At 39.9% G+C, this 16,976-nt stretch overlaps 1 protein-coding gene across 2 annotated transcripts in view; it reads right to left on the bottom strand.

Annotated features, from left to right (window-relative positions):
* Nucleotides 1-16,976, bottom strand: part of DDHD1 (DDHD domain containing 1) — a 302,420-nt gene that overhangs the window by 53,521 nt on the left and 231,923 nt on the right. For both annotated transcript variants that reach the window (XM_029598301.1, XM_029598300.1), the window contains 2 exons: nt 13,947-14,096; nt 6,542-6,785 (listed from right to left, as the gene is read on the bottom strand). In XM_029598301.1, coding sequence (XP_029454161.1) covers nt 6,542-6,785; nt 13,947-14,096 — 394 coding nt within the window. The remainder of the gene's footprint in view (nt 1-6,541; nt 6,786-13,946; nt 14,097-16,976) is intronic.

Raw genomic sequence — 16,976 nt, 5'->3', positions numbered from 1 at the left:
AAGCCAGGGAGGCGGGCCCAGACCTCGCCAGCGGCTCCAGCCGCTGCGGGAGGCCCCGGGGGCGGCTCCTGCCGCTAATCGAGCCCGGGGCTGCAGCCTGGAATGCCGCGAAGATCACCAATCGCGTTGGGGGCGTCCCAGCCCCGTGGGAGGCCGCAGCTCTGACCGCGGAGCTGAAGATGGCAGTAGGCGGCCTCCTGGCCGCGTGGGAAGGCCGATGGCGGCGTCCTGCCGCATCGGCTGAAGAAACATAGAAACATATAGAAACATAGAAATGACGGCAGAAGAAGACCGAATGGCCCATCCAGTCTGCCCAGCAAGCCTCACACATTTTTTCTCTCATTCTTATCTGTTACTCTTAGCTCCTTGTTCTATTCCCCTTCCACCCCCACCATTAATGTAGAGAGCAGGGATGGAGCTGCATGCAAGTGAAATATCTAGCTTGATTAGTTAGGGGTAGTAGGGGCAGTAACCGCCGCGATAAGCAAGCTACACCCATGCTTATTTGTTTTACCTAGACTATGTTGTACAGCTCTTGTTGGTTTTTTTTTTCTTCTCCCCTGCTGTAGAAGCAGAGAGCCATGCTGGATATGCATTGAAAGTGAAGTATCAGGCACATTTGGTTGGGGTAGTAACTGCCGTAACAAGCCAGCTACTCCTCGCTTTGTGATTGCGAATCCTTTTTTTTCTTCACCCCTGTCGTTGAAGCTATGCAGGATATGCGTGAAGCATCAGTTTTTTTTTTTTTTGTTTGTTTTTTTTTTCCCCCTGCCGTTGAAGCAGAGAGCTATGCTGGAAATGCGTGATGTATCAGTCTTTCTCCCATGCCGATGCAGCAGAGAACCATGCTGGATATGCATGGAAAGTGAAGTATCAGGCACATTTGGTTTGGGGTAGTAACTGCCGTAACAAGCCAGCTACTCCCCGCGTTTTGAGTGCGAACCCTTTTTCTTCTCCTTTGCCGTTGTAGCAGAGAGCTCTGCTGGATGTGTGAAGTATCAGTTATTCTTCTCCCCTGTCATTGAAGCAGAGAGCTATGCTGTATATGCATTGAAAGTGAAGTATCAGGCACATTTGGTTTGGGGTAGTAACTGCCGTAACAAGCCAGCTACTCCCCGCGTTTTGAGTGCGAACCCTTTTTCTTCTCCTTTGCCGTTGTAGCAGAGAGCTCTGCTGGATGTGTGAAGTATCAGTTATTCTTCTCCCCTGTCATTGAAGCAGAGAGCTATGCTGTATATGCATTGAAAGTGAAGTATCAGGCATATTTGGTTTGGGGTAGTAACCGCCGTAACAAGCCAGCTACTCCCCTCTTTATGAGTGCAAATCCTTTTTTCCATTACCTCTTGCTGTTGAAGCTTAGAGCGATGTAGGAGTCACAGTAAGCATGTGTATGTTTATTTAATAAGGGTATTGTGTCAATAGCCATCATTCTGGCGAGTCACCCACTCTTCATTGGTGGCCTCTTGACTTTATGGATCCGCAGTGTTTATCCCACGCCCCTTTGAAGTCTTTCACAGTTCTGGTCTTCACCACTTCCTCCGGAAGGGCATTCCAGGCATCCACCACCCTCTCCGTGAAGAAATACTTCCTGACATTGGTTCTGAATCTTCCTCCCTGGAGCCTCAAATCGTGACCCCTGGTTCTGCTGATTATTTTCCTACGGAAGAGGTTTGTCGATGTTTTTGGATCATTAAAACCTTTCAAGTATCTGAAAGTCTGTATCATATCACCTCTGCTCCTCCTCTCCTCCAGGGTGTACATATTTAGATTCTTCAATCTCTCCTCGTACGTCATCCTACGCGGTGAGTCAGCTTGCTCGCGGGGGGGGGGGGGGGGGGGGAACCCCGCGGGCGGCGTATTCACAACAATTAGACTGGGGGTCATGTCCAAAAAGTAAGGATGTGAACATGTAAAGTGAACTCCATAATCCCAGCTCTGTAAATCTCCTTAATAAATGTAGATCTTAGCCTGGACATGGCCCTTTTGATGTCTGATTAACTGGACATAATAGGAGGACATGGAATCTGCTGCTATCCAATTAGAAATTGTCTGTTTTGTCATGACGTTCCAAGGCATATTACTGTCAAAAGAAATAACAAGCTGTTTGGACTTTCGAAAGTTTTCCACTCCACCCAAAACCAGTTCTCTTGTAATCCAGGGAATTAAGCAATTAATTCTTCATGTTTATTTATGTGTGGACTAGAAAAAACATTGGTAGGACAGCAGGTTAAGACAGAAGTCTCATCTTATACAGGAATTTAGTGTGCTACTCTGCACACATTATATTGTCATGATATTTGGTAGAAGGTGGATAAGTTACTAGGGCCTGGAGTACACTGTTTCTGTGGGATAACGTGACCACCACAAAAAAAAACTCCAACTTTCCAGATCAGATACTTCAGCTCACAAGCATAAAGAATCTTCAAGGGGGCCTTTTATCAGAAAAGTAAGAACAATGAGGCTTAAACTGAAGAAAGTCTTCAGAAAGCTGATTACAGGTTGTACACAAATAGTATATCCCTCTACACTTTGATGACAAGCACCAGTTGCACTCAGGAGAACTTTAGACTATTTTTAGGTTAGACTCAATTGTAGAAGGTACGCAAACTGATTCTTTGTGGTGCAAGAAAAGTGTTCTAGAGTTTACCCTCACACCAGGCATCAAACATCTATTTAAATCCATAAGACCTTCTGTAGGATTCTCTCTCAGAAGCCAGAAGGGTTGGAAAGACCTAATCTGAAAAACTAAGGGATTTCCCTTTCAAAATCCAAGATGTAAGGGACAGAGAGACTGGATGTTAATTTGAAGCTTTGCTCTCTGGCACTGCATGATCAAAGCTGAGGAGATTCCAAACTTGTTTCCTAAGGGACATCTCCCAAAGGGATATAAACAAAAGCTGTCTTAGTAAAAAAAAAAAAAAAAAAAAAAAAGAAGAACTATGAAGATTATACTCAAGGATCCCCTTCCAAGTTTTATCAAGGTTATGACAAACAGAAATATATGCATACAGAAGACCTGTCTTCTCAATGATAGGCAAAGGCACTTGCCATTATTCTGCCTGATCTCCTCTAAATCAGAAAATTAATAATTTCTTATTTAGGGCTGTTACAAATCAGTCTACCTTTGGTGTTCCCCACTCAAGGAAGACCCATTTGCCTAATTCTGATCCAGGCACCACTCATGGGAGTGGTCTACGTAACACTTGATAGTCTGCCAGAATGTTGTCTTCTTTTGCTAGGGCTGTCCCTTGAGAGATGGCCAATTACATATCTTGACCTTTTCTAAACATAGGAGAATGGAGCTTATTCCTTCCCCTCCTTGTTCAGGTAGAATGCGACCATGCAATTGTTTTGATTAGAACAATTTCGTTAACCACCTTTATTTCTGGAAGCCTGGAGGATTCAGAACTGCCTATAGCTCCAGCAGGTTCAATTTTATGTTCCTTTTTATTACAGCCCACTGAGGGTAAGCCATTCCAATTGGCAGAACAAAAATTTGAAAGTAAATAAAAATAAAATAAAAATTGAGTAACTTCTTCTGGTAAGAACTGGGGCCTTGGGAGTAACGTCCTTGAAGATGAGCTCCCCAGCCCAGGTTGATAACATCTGTGGTTAGAAAAATTTAGTGTAAAGGAATTTAAAAGTGTAGACCAAAATTCAAATCGAAATGGGAGAGAGGGTGAAACAAATAGTTGTACAGGTGGTATTCTCTTTGGGCCTACCAATCAAGAATAAAGGCCATGGCAGAGAAGATTACATTCTATAGATCAATGCATAGCTGCACAGGTGATACCAATGAGAGCATTTCAGCTATCTAGACTACAGGATGATATTCCAATTTCTACTGAGAAAGATGGAGTCCACCTGATGAGGAAGGGGCAAAGTATATTCCAAAACAGATGGGTTGGACCGCTGGGGATGGGTGGACATAGTCCTCAGGTAAGTAAAATATTTAAGACATGTACAAAGATGGGAAAAAATGGCAACATCTGGAAAGCTATGTTCACTGACACTTAAAATATGGGAAACAGAACTGGAGGCAATCTTGGAAGAGGATGGCTTGAATATAGTGGTGATCAAGGCGATATGGTACAGAGAGAACCGTGACAAGAATGTGGTTATAAGCAGGCTATAGTCTATTCAGGCCTTTTTTAAAGATATGTTTGTGACAGGTGAAAAGTGCAAAAGTTGGAATCTATGACTTAGAGGCAAAGGGGAGGAATTTGTAGAGTCTGACAAGGACAAAGTGGAATTGCTTAAATATTTCTGTTCAGTATTTAGGGAGGAAAGGCCTAGAGTAGAATTACAGACAACTCACAAATATTAATGGAAATGAGATAGACCTCAGTTTTCAGAAGACTCATTGTGAGGAGCTAGCAAAATTAAAAGTAGATAAAGCAATGGGACCAAATATACATCTAAGGGGTATTAAGGGAATTTGGGGAAATTCTAGCAGCATCAAGCACAGAGGATCTCTGAGGGAGAGGAGTGGATGGGCCATACAGTCTTGATCTTCCATCATGTTTTCTGTTTTTATAAGGCAGAATGGTTCAGAACTCTTCCCGGACACAGGTGCAGTCCTGAATTCTGAATAGATTGAATTGAATCCAGTAGGTTTCTGGGGTCCATACATGGACTTTCCACAGAAGATAAAGTATAGAAGCCATAAGGCTCGTATTCTTAATATGGACCAAGCTGGCATATATAACTCTAAAGTACTCTATCAACCACAGCCACTCTATCATTAGCCCTTTTGGTCTGGAAATAAGGCATGGCTTGAGTTGTGTCTAACAGAGCCTCTACAAATTCCAACTGTTGTGTCAGGCTCAGATTAGATTTGAGGGAACTAATAAACACTAGTGACTGTCAACTGGATGATGCTCTGCATGGATTTGTCTGCTGCTTCTTTAGATGTGCTCTTGAACAGCCAGTCATCTAAGTACAGAAAAACATGAACCTCTAACATACAGAAATGCTCTAATGACTGCCAGACATTTTGTGAATAACCAAGATGTCAATGCTAAGCCAAAAGGCAGCGCACAATATTGAAGGTGATATTTCACGATGATAAATGTGCCTGGGATATCTCTCTATGTGGGCGTATGATGCCTTTACATTGAAAGAACATAGCCAGCATCCTTTGTTTAGAAAGGGAATTATTAGTAACCATCGAACAAAATCCTGGAAAAGGAAATGTTCAAAGCCCTAGTGTCTAAGATGGGACAGAATCTTACGGTCTTTTGGAGGAGTAAAATCCCTGCCCTCTCTTCTGCAATAAGACAGGTTTGGCCACTCTGGATTACAAGGAGATTTCCAACCTTTTCTGGATGGTGAAATTTAAACTTTCCTATTCATTTCCTTTCCTTGAATTCTGCCAGACCAGAGGTTTCCAAATCTGTCCTGGGGGACCCCCAGCCAGTCAGGTTTTCAGGATATCCATAATAGATATACATGAGATAAAATTTGTATGCTGTGGAGACAGTGCATGCTAATCTATCTCATGCACATTAATTGTGAATATCCTGAAAACCTGGCTGGCTTAGAGTCCTCCAGGACAGGTTTGGGAACTACTAGTCTAGACAAATATGATATGCACCCCTACCAGCAGATGGAGATAGAAAACAAGCTTCTATGCTGGCTTCACTGTGTAGTTTGGTGTAGCAGAGGCAACAGTCAAAATATTCTTACCAAAGCTAATAAAAATAAAACATAACACGCACACACATATTTCATTTAATTTTTTAAATGGAAAACTCCTCCTAACATGAACACCTTCCAGAAAAAGGCTGCTTTTCCTTCCTTTTAAGTAACACCCCCCCCCCCCAAAAAAAAAGGAACCAGATCAGAATAGGCTAAAAACCATAGCAATGAAGTCCTTTCATCTCTCTTCTTAGTCTCCCAAATGCCCTGATCTTGGAACAATTCCTTCACTGGCTTCTGGATGGATTGTAGACTTATATGGCAGGACTCAAGGAAAGAAAATTAACAGGTAAGTTTAAATTTCACTTTCCTTATTGTCCTGGCAGACCTGTCCAGACAAATGGAAACAAAAACAGTCTATAGAGATGAACAATATATTTGACAGGGTGGCCTGCCAGTGCAGCTGTACTGAAAAATACTGTAGGCTAGTTCAATAAGGAGAACTAAAAACTTCAACACTTCTCAGAAACCAAACTAAGGTAACCTGGGAGGGTTTTAGATAAAAGCTTGAAGAAAAAGATCAGGTTTTTTAGATCTGCAGGGCAAAAGGGAAAAGAAAACATTCAATGTTCTTGGCAGACAAATACAATCAGAGGAGCCGCTGGGCTTTTGCAGATCAGAACTGCAGTGCTTGGCATTTAAGGGCTTTTTTCTTTTTCATAAAGCTCTAGAAGAATGTCTGTTGGATGTCAAGAATGATCACATGACCCATGTATGATGTGGTGAACTATCTTCAGATTGATATGTCATGAACTATTAAAAGTATCAAAGGCAGCTTTTAATTAAACTAGTGGTGAAAAAAACATTCTTAAAAAAGGAACTTCTTCATTAAAAACTTTACCTAATATACTTGCTTTGCCTATATTTGTTATAGACTCGCCATAATGTCGTCGAGGCAGGACTGGTGACGTGCTTGGACTTGGTATACTTTCAGTATCGGCGATTGAGGTAGGTTCTTTGAATGGGTTGATAAAGCTGATCTTGAGGTGATTGTAAGGTGTAGGATTTGTTGTATTGTACCAGTGGATCTGCACGGGTGCAATGTTGCTGTAATGTTTCAGTATTAATGGCTCTACTCGGTAAGCCTACATAACAAAATACAGAAAAAATGAGACAAAATTGTAAGATTTCAAATATGCATGTATTTTCTAGATTTAACCCTGCCCTAGCAAAGATCCAGACAATAAATCAGTTTTACTAAAAGCAGTGCAAGAATTTTTAAGCTTCTAACAAACACAGAACAGTACAGAAGTAGATGCTCTCAGTCTGTTTGGAGGTGATTGTTGTTTTGAAGAAAAATATTCTACTAGAACCACTCTCTGGTGTCCTAGGAAAGATAAATATTAAAGGTACTGCAGCACAAGAGGATGCGAGCTAGCCTTTGCTAGGGTAATGGTGAGTATGGTAGTGTATGTGGAGTCACAGAGGGGAATTTTCAAAGGCACTTCTGTGGATAAAACAATGGCTCATTATAAAATAGCTTTCTCAAATGTGGGTAAACCTATGCGTGCATGTCTTGTATGTGAATAAGTTTACCCGGATTGAGCAGAGCAGTTTGAGGGTGGAGTTGGGAAACATTTTGGATTTATGTGCATTTTTTTGAATTTTCAGAAGCATGCATGTAAATTTCCTCAAAAATTTCCTGCACACAACTGTAGTTGTGTGGAGGAAGGTTTGGTGGAATAATTTTTAAAGTGAACATATGCGTACAAGTTCGTTTTGGAAATTGCTGTTATCTTATTGCACATATTTGCTGACTTTCTTATACAGCTTGTTATAAAAATTCCTCTAAAGGGCATCACAGTTTTCTTGGTGAAAGAATAAAAATTGTGGCTCTCATCACCAAATTGGCTCTATAACAGCAATTCGGGATGATGGAAGGCTAGGAAGGGACACTGGAAGTCTATTGCTATTGACTAACTCCACAGCTTTTGTTTTTATCTTGTTTACAAGTGTACTTGAAAAGTTTTGCAGAAAACTAACCATAACCTTCTGCCTTCTGTCAACATCTATCAGTTTGGAGCCAGTTTCTCTGAAGGAATAAGGGCAGATCTGTCCACTGACTCCAACTCAGTGAAGCATTTGAACAGAACACAGAGTGGCTCAGTATCTTTACTCATGAATTGGATTAGCTGACAACACTGGGTGTTGAGTGAAATGTGTAAACACAGTGTTACCACCTTGTTATCGCATATCTTGTTGGCTGACTCTTCCCTTTGTCTACACAACTTAGGGGAGATAATATCTGGCAAAACAATTCTTCAGCAATGCTTGTTTATGAGATCTATAAATCCAAAAGTCAACAATTCTTAACTAACAAAACTGGCGTTTGTATGTGTGTGTGTGCTGAAAGCCAAAAAATTAGAGTGGGTACAAGACAGAAAAAAATCTAGTTGGAAAAAATAAGTATTTTCATTTGGTTACAAAACAGTCATCAATTTGGCATGCCATTCTAATGTTCTATGGTATTTCTATTAATTTGGAGTCTGAACAAACTACTAATATACACACACCTTTAGAGTTTTCTAATATTATTAGTGTCTAGCCTTTTGACCTTAAGCTAAATCACCTCATTTTATTCCAAATTTTGCTAATGAGACTTCATTGTTACCTTTTTTTTTTAAATAAGGAATGCTTTAAAAATTCTGGCCCTTACCTATTCATGAACAGTACTTCTCCAGTCATTCACCTTTCTATAATTTCATGTTACAGCCCAAATTCTTTCTTAAGCACTGAGACACTCATATGTCCCACTCACCATGTGCTCACCAGCAAGCAATTTAACCAGTGGGCATTGCAAAAGAAACAAAGCAAACCTTGTTGCTTGCAATACAATACCAAGTAGTTATTGTATTAGTTTTATGAAACTACAGATGATGCCAATGGGAAAGTAGCACGTAAAAAGAGCACTGCCCTGAAAAGCCTCCCATTTCAGGGCAATGCAGTCTCCCAGGTAGCAGATAGCAGAAGAGAGGAGAAAACAGAGAAGTGAAGGCAAGAGAATCCATTATTGGAGATGCTGAAGAGGTTGTGCCTAGGATCTTACAGATAAATTATACACTGGGTAAATACTCACAAGATATCTCCTATCATTTATACAACTACATACACAAAAGGAGTATTCTGATTTTACAAATTTATGTGCAAAAAAAATTCTTTTTATTAGTATTCTCAATCTATCTAGACAATAAAATACTCACTAACTCACTCAACACACTCATTCAAACCTAAAATCACATTAAAAACATTTTCCATACATCGTGATTGCGAAGAAAATATTTAACAATTTGTATAACTCTCAATTACAGCAACATCATTTATTATTTCAAAATTATTTACTGTTCGCCATTAACAATGTTTATTTCAACTGAAGTTTTTCCTTCATATTAATTCCACCCGAAATATGTCCAATATGTCCGACAAAAGATCTTTGTTTCTCCCCTCTTGGGGCTTCCTCAGGGACTCATGTATCGCTTAACGGTAATCCACTCCTCCGTTATCGATTACCAATATTCACTTCTAGAATTAAACACATATATCCTTCAGCTCTTCACAAATCACATCTATTCCCATCCCCCATTGCTCTAGATAGATACCTACCCCAAATTTTCCACATTACTTATTTAACAGTCTTCTCCTTAATTTCATCAATGTTACGATTCCCAAACAACAGCTTCAATTCATAATTTCTGATAGAGTATGCCACCGCATACATCCCTACAAGATAACAAGTCAACAAGCCACATAAAGACCATTTTTTTCTCTTACAATTTACCTTTTCTTAAAGCCGTTCCAACCCCCACCAGCGTCACTACTCACACTCATCAAAAATGGCGCATACGCAACGTGACGTCAATCACATGTTCAAACGTGGTGACGGACTGCTCTACCTTCGTAAATTGTTACGTCAGTTAAATGATCCTCAATTTTATATTGAGACAGATGAAATAACATGTAGTAATGTGTGTCATGTGATTCAAGACCAATTGAAAAAAATGGTAAAAGATAAAATTATTACTAGAAAAGAATTCCGTTACTTATATGTGACACATCCTAAATTGGCTTACTTTTACATCTTACCGAAGGTGCATAAATCGCTTGTCAATCCTCCTGGGAGACCAATTGTTGCAGGAATGGGCACGATTTTGGAGCCATTGGCTAAATTTCTTGATCGATTGTTACAACCGAAAGTCGGAGCTATAAGATCTTATGTTAAGGATTCAACTGACTTTATTAGACAGCTAGATTTGTTACCATGTGTTCAAAAGAACTGGATCTTAGTAACAGCAGATATTGTATCGCTTTACACTAATGTTCCCCAGATATCAGCTATGCATATGATAGAAGTGGAATTGAGGAAGATGGACTTGTCAGAGGGGAGATTACAATTTTTATTGTATATTACATCGATGGTATTAAACAAAAATTTCTTTACATACAATGCTCGATACTATTTACAGATCAAAGGTATCCCAATGGGATCGCCAATATCCCCTAGTGTTGCATGCATGTATGTAGCTACATTTGAAGAAAAATTTGTTTATAATTCCAACTGGTTTATTAATGTAGTAACCTGGAAAAGGTACATTGATGACCTCTTTTTTGTATGGCAGGGTAGTCTGGATGATTTACAAAGTTTTTTGATGATGTTAAATTCGTCTGATGTTAATCTTAAATTTACAATAAATCACAGTATATCGGCAGTAACCTTTTTGGATATGATGGTGTATATTGATAAACACATATTAGTGACAACGGTTTATAGAAAAGAAACTGATCGCAACACGTTGTTGCACTACCAGAGTTTTCACCCTAAACTATTGAGGAATAATATTCCCACCGGACAATTTTTGCGGTATCGCAGGTTGTGCACCTCTGATAAGGAATTTGAGGTGAAATCCCGTCAATTATCTGAAAGATTTATGGAGAGAGGGTATAAAAGGAAGGTGATCAAGAAGGCATATAAGAGGGCACGGTTTGCAAACCGGGACAATTTACTTATATCACAAAATAAAGAGAGAATAGAACGGGTGGTGTGTACCATTCCAAACTCCTCAAAAGTTTCAGGGATTAAATCGAGTATTCTTAGACACTGGCACATTTTGTCATCGATTTCGGGTTTGGTGGATAAACCTGTGTTTGCAATAAAAAAGTGTCAGAATTTAAAAGAAAAATTAAAATATCGCCCTCTACAACGGAGAAAGGACGTATTACTTGGACAAACTAGTTGTGGAACTTGCTCTGTATGCTGTCATGTGATTGAATGTGTGGAATTTTGTCATCCATCATTGAAGAAACCATTTCGTTTGTTGGGGTCATTTTCATGTAATTCAAAAGGAGTTGTTTATGCGATCCTGTGCCCTTGTAATTTAATTTATATTGGCCAGACTGCCAGGATGATTCGTGTTCGTATCATTGAGCACAGGAGCAGAATTAATGGTTGTGTGGAAAATGCCCCACTTGTAAATCATTGGATTGAACAGAAACATTCTGTAAGTGATTTGAAATTTGTGGTGATTAAGGAAGTACAGGCTTCTAATGGTGGTGATATATCGGCAAAATTACGGAGATTGGAACAGCATTTAATTTTTCAGTGGAAGACTATGAGTCCTTATGGTTTGAATGGACCTATTGAATGGCAAGCCTTTTACAAATAATTTGGAGGTAATTGGGTGGTTGAATATATTAATTGGCTTTGGATGGCTATAAAATTTACGAAGGTAGAGCGGTCCGTCACCACGTTTGAACATGTGATTGACGTCACGTTGCGTATGCGCCATTTTTGATGAGTGTGAGTAGTGACGCTGGTGGGGGTTGGAACGGCTTTAAGAAAAGGTAAATTGTAAGAGAAAAAAATGGTCTTTATGTGGCTTGTTGACTTGTTATCTTGTAGGGATGTATGCGGTGGCATACTCTATCAGAAATTATGAATTGAAGCTGTTGTTTGGGAATCGTAACATTGATGAAATTAAGGAGAAGACTGTTAAATAAGTAATGTGGAAAATTTGGGGTAGGTATCTATCTAGAGCAATGGGGGATGGGAATAGATGTGATTTGTGAAGAGCTGAAGGATATATGTGTTTAATTCTAGAAGTGAATATTGGTAATCGATAACGGAAGAGTGGATTACCGTTAAGCGATACATGAGTCCCTGAGGAAGCCCCAAGAGGGGAGAAACAAAGATCTTTTGTCGGACATATTGGACATATTTCGGGTGGAATTAATATGAAGGAAAAACTTCAGTTGAAATAAACATTGTTAATGGCGAACAGTAAATAATTTTGAAATAATAAATGATGTTGCTGTAATTGAGAGTTATACAAATTGTTAAATATTTTCTTCGCAATCATGATGTATGGAAAATGTTTTTAATGTGATTTTAGGTGTGAATGAGTGTGTTGAGTGAGTTAGTGAGTATTTTATTGTCTAGATAGATTGAGAATACTAATAAAAAGAATTTTTTTTGCACATAAATTTGTAAAATCAGAATACTCCTTTTGTGTATGTAGTAGGATCTTACAGAAGCATTTGCAGGTGATGCACCCCCGACTCAAAGTAAGCGCATAACTTCTCACTGAAAACTGAAATCAGACAGGTACATTTTCAAAAGGATTTACACGTGTAAAGGTAACTATCGTTGTAGCAATTTTCAAAAACCATTTACCTGAGTAAAGTGCACTTACGCGGGCAAATCCTATGAACAATTCAATGGCATATATCATAGCAATTTTCAAAAACCCACTTATTTGAGTAAAGTACTTTTACTCGACTAAAACCCAGTTTTATGCATGTACCGTATTTTTCGCTCCATAAGACGCACTTTTTTTCCCCCAAAGGTGGGGGGAAAATGTATGTGCGTCTTATGGAGCGAATATAAAAAAAAAACCAAACAAAAATCTAACAAACCCCCCCCCCCCCCCCGACTCCCCCAAGACCTGCCGACTTAATTTCCTACAACCCCCCACCCTCCTGACCCCCCCCCCCAAGACCTGACAAATTAATTTCCTGCAACCCCCCACCCTCCTAACCCCCCCAAGACCTGCCAAACGTCCCTGGTGGTCCAGCGGGGGTCCGGGAATGATCTCCTGGCCGTGGGCCGTGGGCTGCCAGTAAACAAAATGGCGACGACGGCCCTATGCCCTCACTATGTCACTGAGACCGACCGCTGCTATTGGTCGGTCTCAGTGACATAGTGAGGGCATAGGGCCGTCGGCGCCATTTTGTTTACTGGCAGCCGACGGCTCTATGCCCTCACTATGTCACTGAGACCGACCGCTGCTATTGGTCGGTCTCAGTGACATAGTGAGGGCATAGGGCCGTCGGCGCCATTTTGTTTACTGGCAGCCGACGGCCCACGCCCAGGAGATCGTTCCCGGACCGCTCCTGGACCCCCGCTGGACCACCAGGGACGTTTGGCAGGTCTTGGGGGGGTCAGGAGGGTGGGGGGTTGCAGGAAATTAATTCGGCAGGTCTTGGGGGGGGGTTGTAGGAAATCAAGTCGGCAGGTCTTGGGGGAGTCAGGAGGGTGGGGGTTTGCAGTAAATTAAGTCGGCAGGTCTTGGGGGGTCAGGGGGGTGGGGGTTGTTAATTTAAAGGGTTGGGATGGGGGGGGGGTTTGGGGGGAGGGGTTCCCAGAGAAAGAAAAGTTTTCTGATCTGGGGAGTGGACCGAAATGGCTCTCCCCAGACCCGAAAACAAAATGGGGAGAAAAAAAAAAAGCTATGCACTCCCCTAATTTGCTCCATAAGACGCCCAGACGCAGAGCCGGTTTAGCACAATTTTTTTTTTTTTTTTAATTTTCCCCCTCTGAATCCTAGGTGCGTCTTATGGTCAGGTGCGTCTTATGGAGCAAAAAATACGGTAAATATTTTTTTTAAATCAGGCCCTTAGAGTAATACACATATACAAGCCTGTCACTGGGAAAGCATATTCCTTGTAAAATATACACTATATTCTACGAAGCAGGGGTGGGCAACTCTGATCCTTAAGGGCCATTAGTCTGTTGGATTTTCATGATATCCCCAATGAATATGCATAAAAGATTTGCATGCACACTGCTTCAATTTCATGCAAATCTATTTTATGCATATTCATTCGTGTTATGCTGAAAACTGGCCTGAGAGAGGCCCTCAAGGCGTGGAGTTGCCCACCCCTGCTGTAACGTATTATACTTTGCAATCTGCTAGTCTTTTACCCTCTAAAACTGGTGCGGGGAGAAATGGTGTATAGACAGAAAAACTACTTACCACTGGGTCTGTGGGGTGAAAAATGTTGAAAAATCGTTTACAAATAATTTTGGGAAGAATATGATCTTGACTTCCACTGTTCCCTGGACGGATACCACGTAGTGCCAAAAAAACTGCTAATGGTGATCCCATACAGAAAAAATTCTCAACCTAGAGAAACAAACAGTTCAGTTTTCTATAGGTCTTATTTCCTGGATAAGTTCTGAATTTCCCCTTTAGTATCCTAATCATAATTCAGAAAGTAAGATATTTGAAGTTATAATGATCAAACACTTCAGAACTAATATAATTTTTTTATGCTTAGTATAAAATCACATACAATTCTGTTGCCGCTGTCACCTTATCACTAACACACAAACCTCTTCATATTAGCACTGTAATGTAATCTATGATTCCCTTGTAGGTTCAGGAAATATCTTTTGCTTTGTCAACATTTTGCTTTGACCTGATGAAGTGTGTTCTTTTAAAAGCTAGTCAAGAAATATATTAACTTAGTCCAATAAAAATGAACTACCTTATAGTTTACTGAACTTTATTTCCATGCAGTCAAGTAGACTAACATAGCAACCATACTTCTATATCCCATATTAAATGAAACATCTTTTCTCAATCAATATGGTATAATCACTCAAGTACTGCATCCCCCATTTCCAATGAAATAGGTAAGCATCTAAAATAACCTTTGCAATTTGGAATAATTGATTTTGTAAGCTAATAGATTTGAAAACAGGGAAAATAATGTCTAACAGTTTAGAAATGAATGAAACATCGAATTCAGGGCCCTATTTACTAATCATTTTTCCCCACAGAGACAAAATGAGAGAAAACCTTTATTAAATAGCACCCCCTTAGTTATATGGATTATATATCAGCTGTAAAGATGGCTAACTTACATTTAATACCACTGACAATGAATCCATGATTTTATTTAATTTGTCTTGTAGCAATTGCTAAAGTTTCCTGTGCTAAATTAAACACACGTGGAGACATCCCTCTAGTATTTCTTCCTAGAACAAAGGAACATGAAAGACAGAATCTTGCTCTAAGAACCCCAAACAGTTTATATATTATTTGCACAAAAGATTTTCCAAATCAAATCAATCTAAAACCTGAAATAAATACTCCCACTCCACCCACATGGAAATCCTTTACAACATTAATAAAATTTCCACAGCTAAAATTTCTACCCAGGATTTTTTTTCAAAATTTATTTAGTTCCTGCCTTTTCATTTATAGCTCAAGGCAAGCACATTCAGGTACTGTAGGTATTTCCCTGTTCCTACAATTTTAAGCCTGTACTTAGATCTATAATTGTGCAGGATATCACACAATAGTCTTGCTTTATCTATGGCAGGGTAAGCAAAGTCAGTCCTTGAGGGCCACAAACAACTCTTGTTTACAGGATATCCACAATGACCTGCAAGAGATTTACATACATTGCATTCACTGTATGTTAACATATCTCACGCATATTCATTATATCCCCAAAACTAGACCTGTTTGTGGTATTCAAGGACCAGAGCTGCCTATTCCTGATGTATGAAGACCCTTTAAAATGTCTGACTAATCCATGTCAAACCTATCCCATGAAGTTACTCTATATCAGTATTTTATCATAAATTTTACAGTCTACATTAATAAAATATAATTTTGAGTAAGCATGGAGTCTCTGCTAGGTTTCTCCAATATCCTCATAGCCTCAGTGAAGATACTCTCAGCTTTATTTCATTTGCTGAGCTAACTTTTCACTATATTCTACAATAAGAACACATCTTGATGAATCTTGGTACTTAAATAAAATCTAACTATTGTGTTAGAAATGTTTTGCTGTATTCTTACCCACAAATTTGGATTATATTTGGTGTACTGTCCATACCATTTGCATGTTTTAGCATACAACACATGTTTTCTTTACTGCATGAGCTCCACAGTCTGTCAGTGCATCTTCAAATGTAATACTATGACACAGCATTTAAAAATGTAATTCACCACTGGTGTGCAACAGGAAAATATTATAAATCAAATACCATACTGGGCATACCCTCTGGACAATAACATTATTTTACTTTGTCTTCAGATGGATACTTTAATATGGCTCCTGGTTCTAGAGCACTTTTTAGTGATTCAGATATCCTGTTTATCTTGAGCTCTTTAGCTTTACTGCAAGTTTCAGATCACGCAGTACCTAGTCAGTTAGTTAAAAATGTGTTTTTAAAACAATGATTACTGAGAATAGCAATCAAAGATCATAATAAAATCTTTCTGTAGCTGATGTCAGGAGACAATCAGTTAATGTTGCAGACTGATACTGGCTACAGAAAGCAGAGTTGCTTACCTGTAACAGGTGTTCTCACAGGACAGCAGGATGTTAGTCCTCACACATGGGTGACGTCAGTGGACGGAGCCCTGACATGGAAAACCTTTCTGTCAAAGTTTCTAGAAAGCTTTGACCGACACTGGCACACTGAGTGCACTGAGCATGCTTAGCATGCAATTAACCCTGTGTCCACAGGTGTCTCCCCTCAGTCTTGTGTGTTGGGAAAAAGTGGGCAGAATATATGCTGAGTAAGGTGAGAGGCTGCGTCTACCTTAAGAAGGTTATGAGGAACGCAGGGTCGGGTGAATGTGTTACAAGGTGTGTAACTCACTGACCTTGTTGGCAGAAGTGATGACTACGAGGGAAAGAAGTTCCCATGCCAGAGTGGTAAGTGAGAGGAATGTAAAGGCTCGAATGGGGTACGTAGGAGTCTTGTACGCACTAAATGCAGGCCCTATTCCGCAATCAGTGAACATAGAGGCGGCTTAATCAGTGGATAACCCATGGTAATCTGACTCAGAAGGGGATGAACCGTTAATCGGGCATCCCTACTCCCCCAAGTGGTACACCAAATTGGAACTAAGATGTACCCATACGGAGGATATGTGGAGAACAGAATCCGAGGAAGTAAGAGAAAAGAGTGGTGTAGAAAAAGGGGGTAATACCCTTTTGTATGTGCCATGTGGTAAATCATGCCATTTGGAATGGGAAGA

Source organism: Rhinatrema bivittatum, chromosome 4 (assembly GCF_901001135.1).
Source record: "Rhinatrema bivittatum chromosome 4, aRhiBiv1.1, whole genome shotgun sequence".
Lineage (NCBI taxonomy): Eukaryota > Metazoa > Chordata > Amphibia > Gymnophiona > Rhinatrematidae > Rhinatrema > Rhinatrema bivittatum.
Note: the sequence above shows the minus strand (reverse complement) of the source record. Positions and strands in the feature narration are given on the sequence as shown.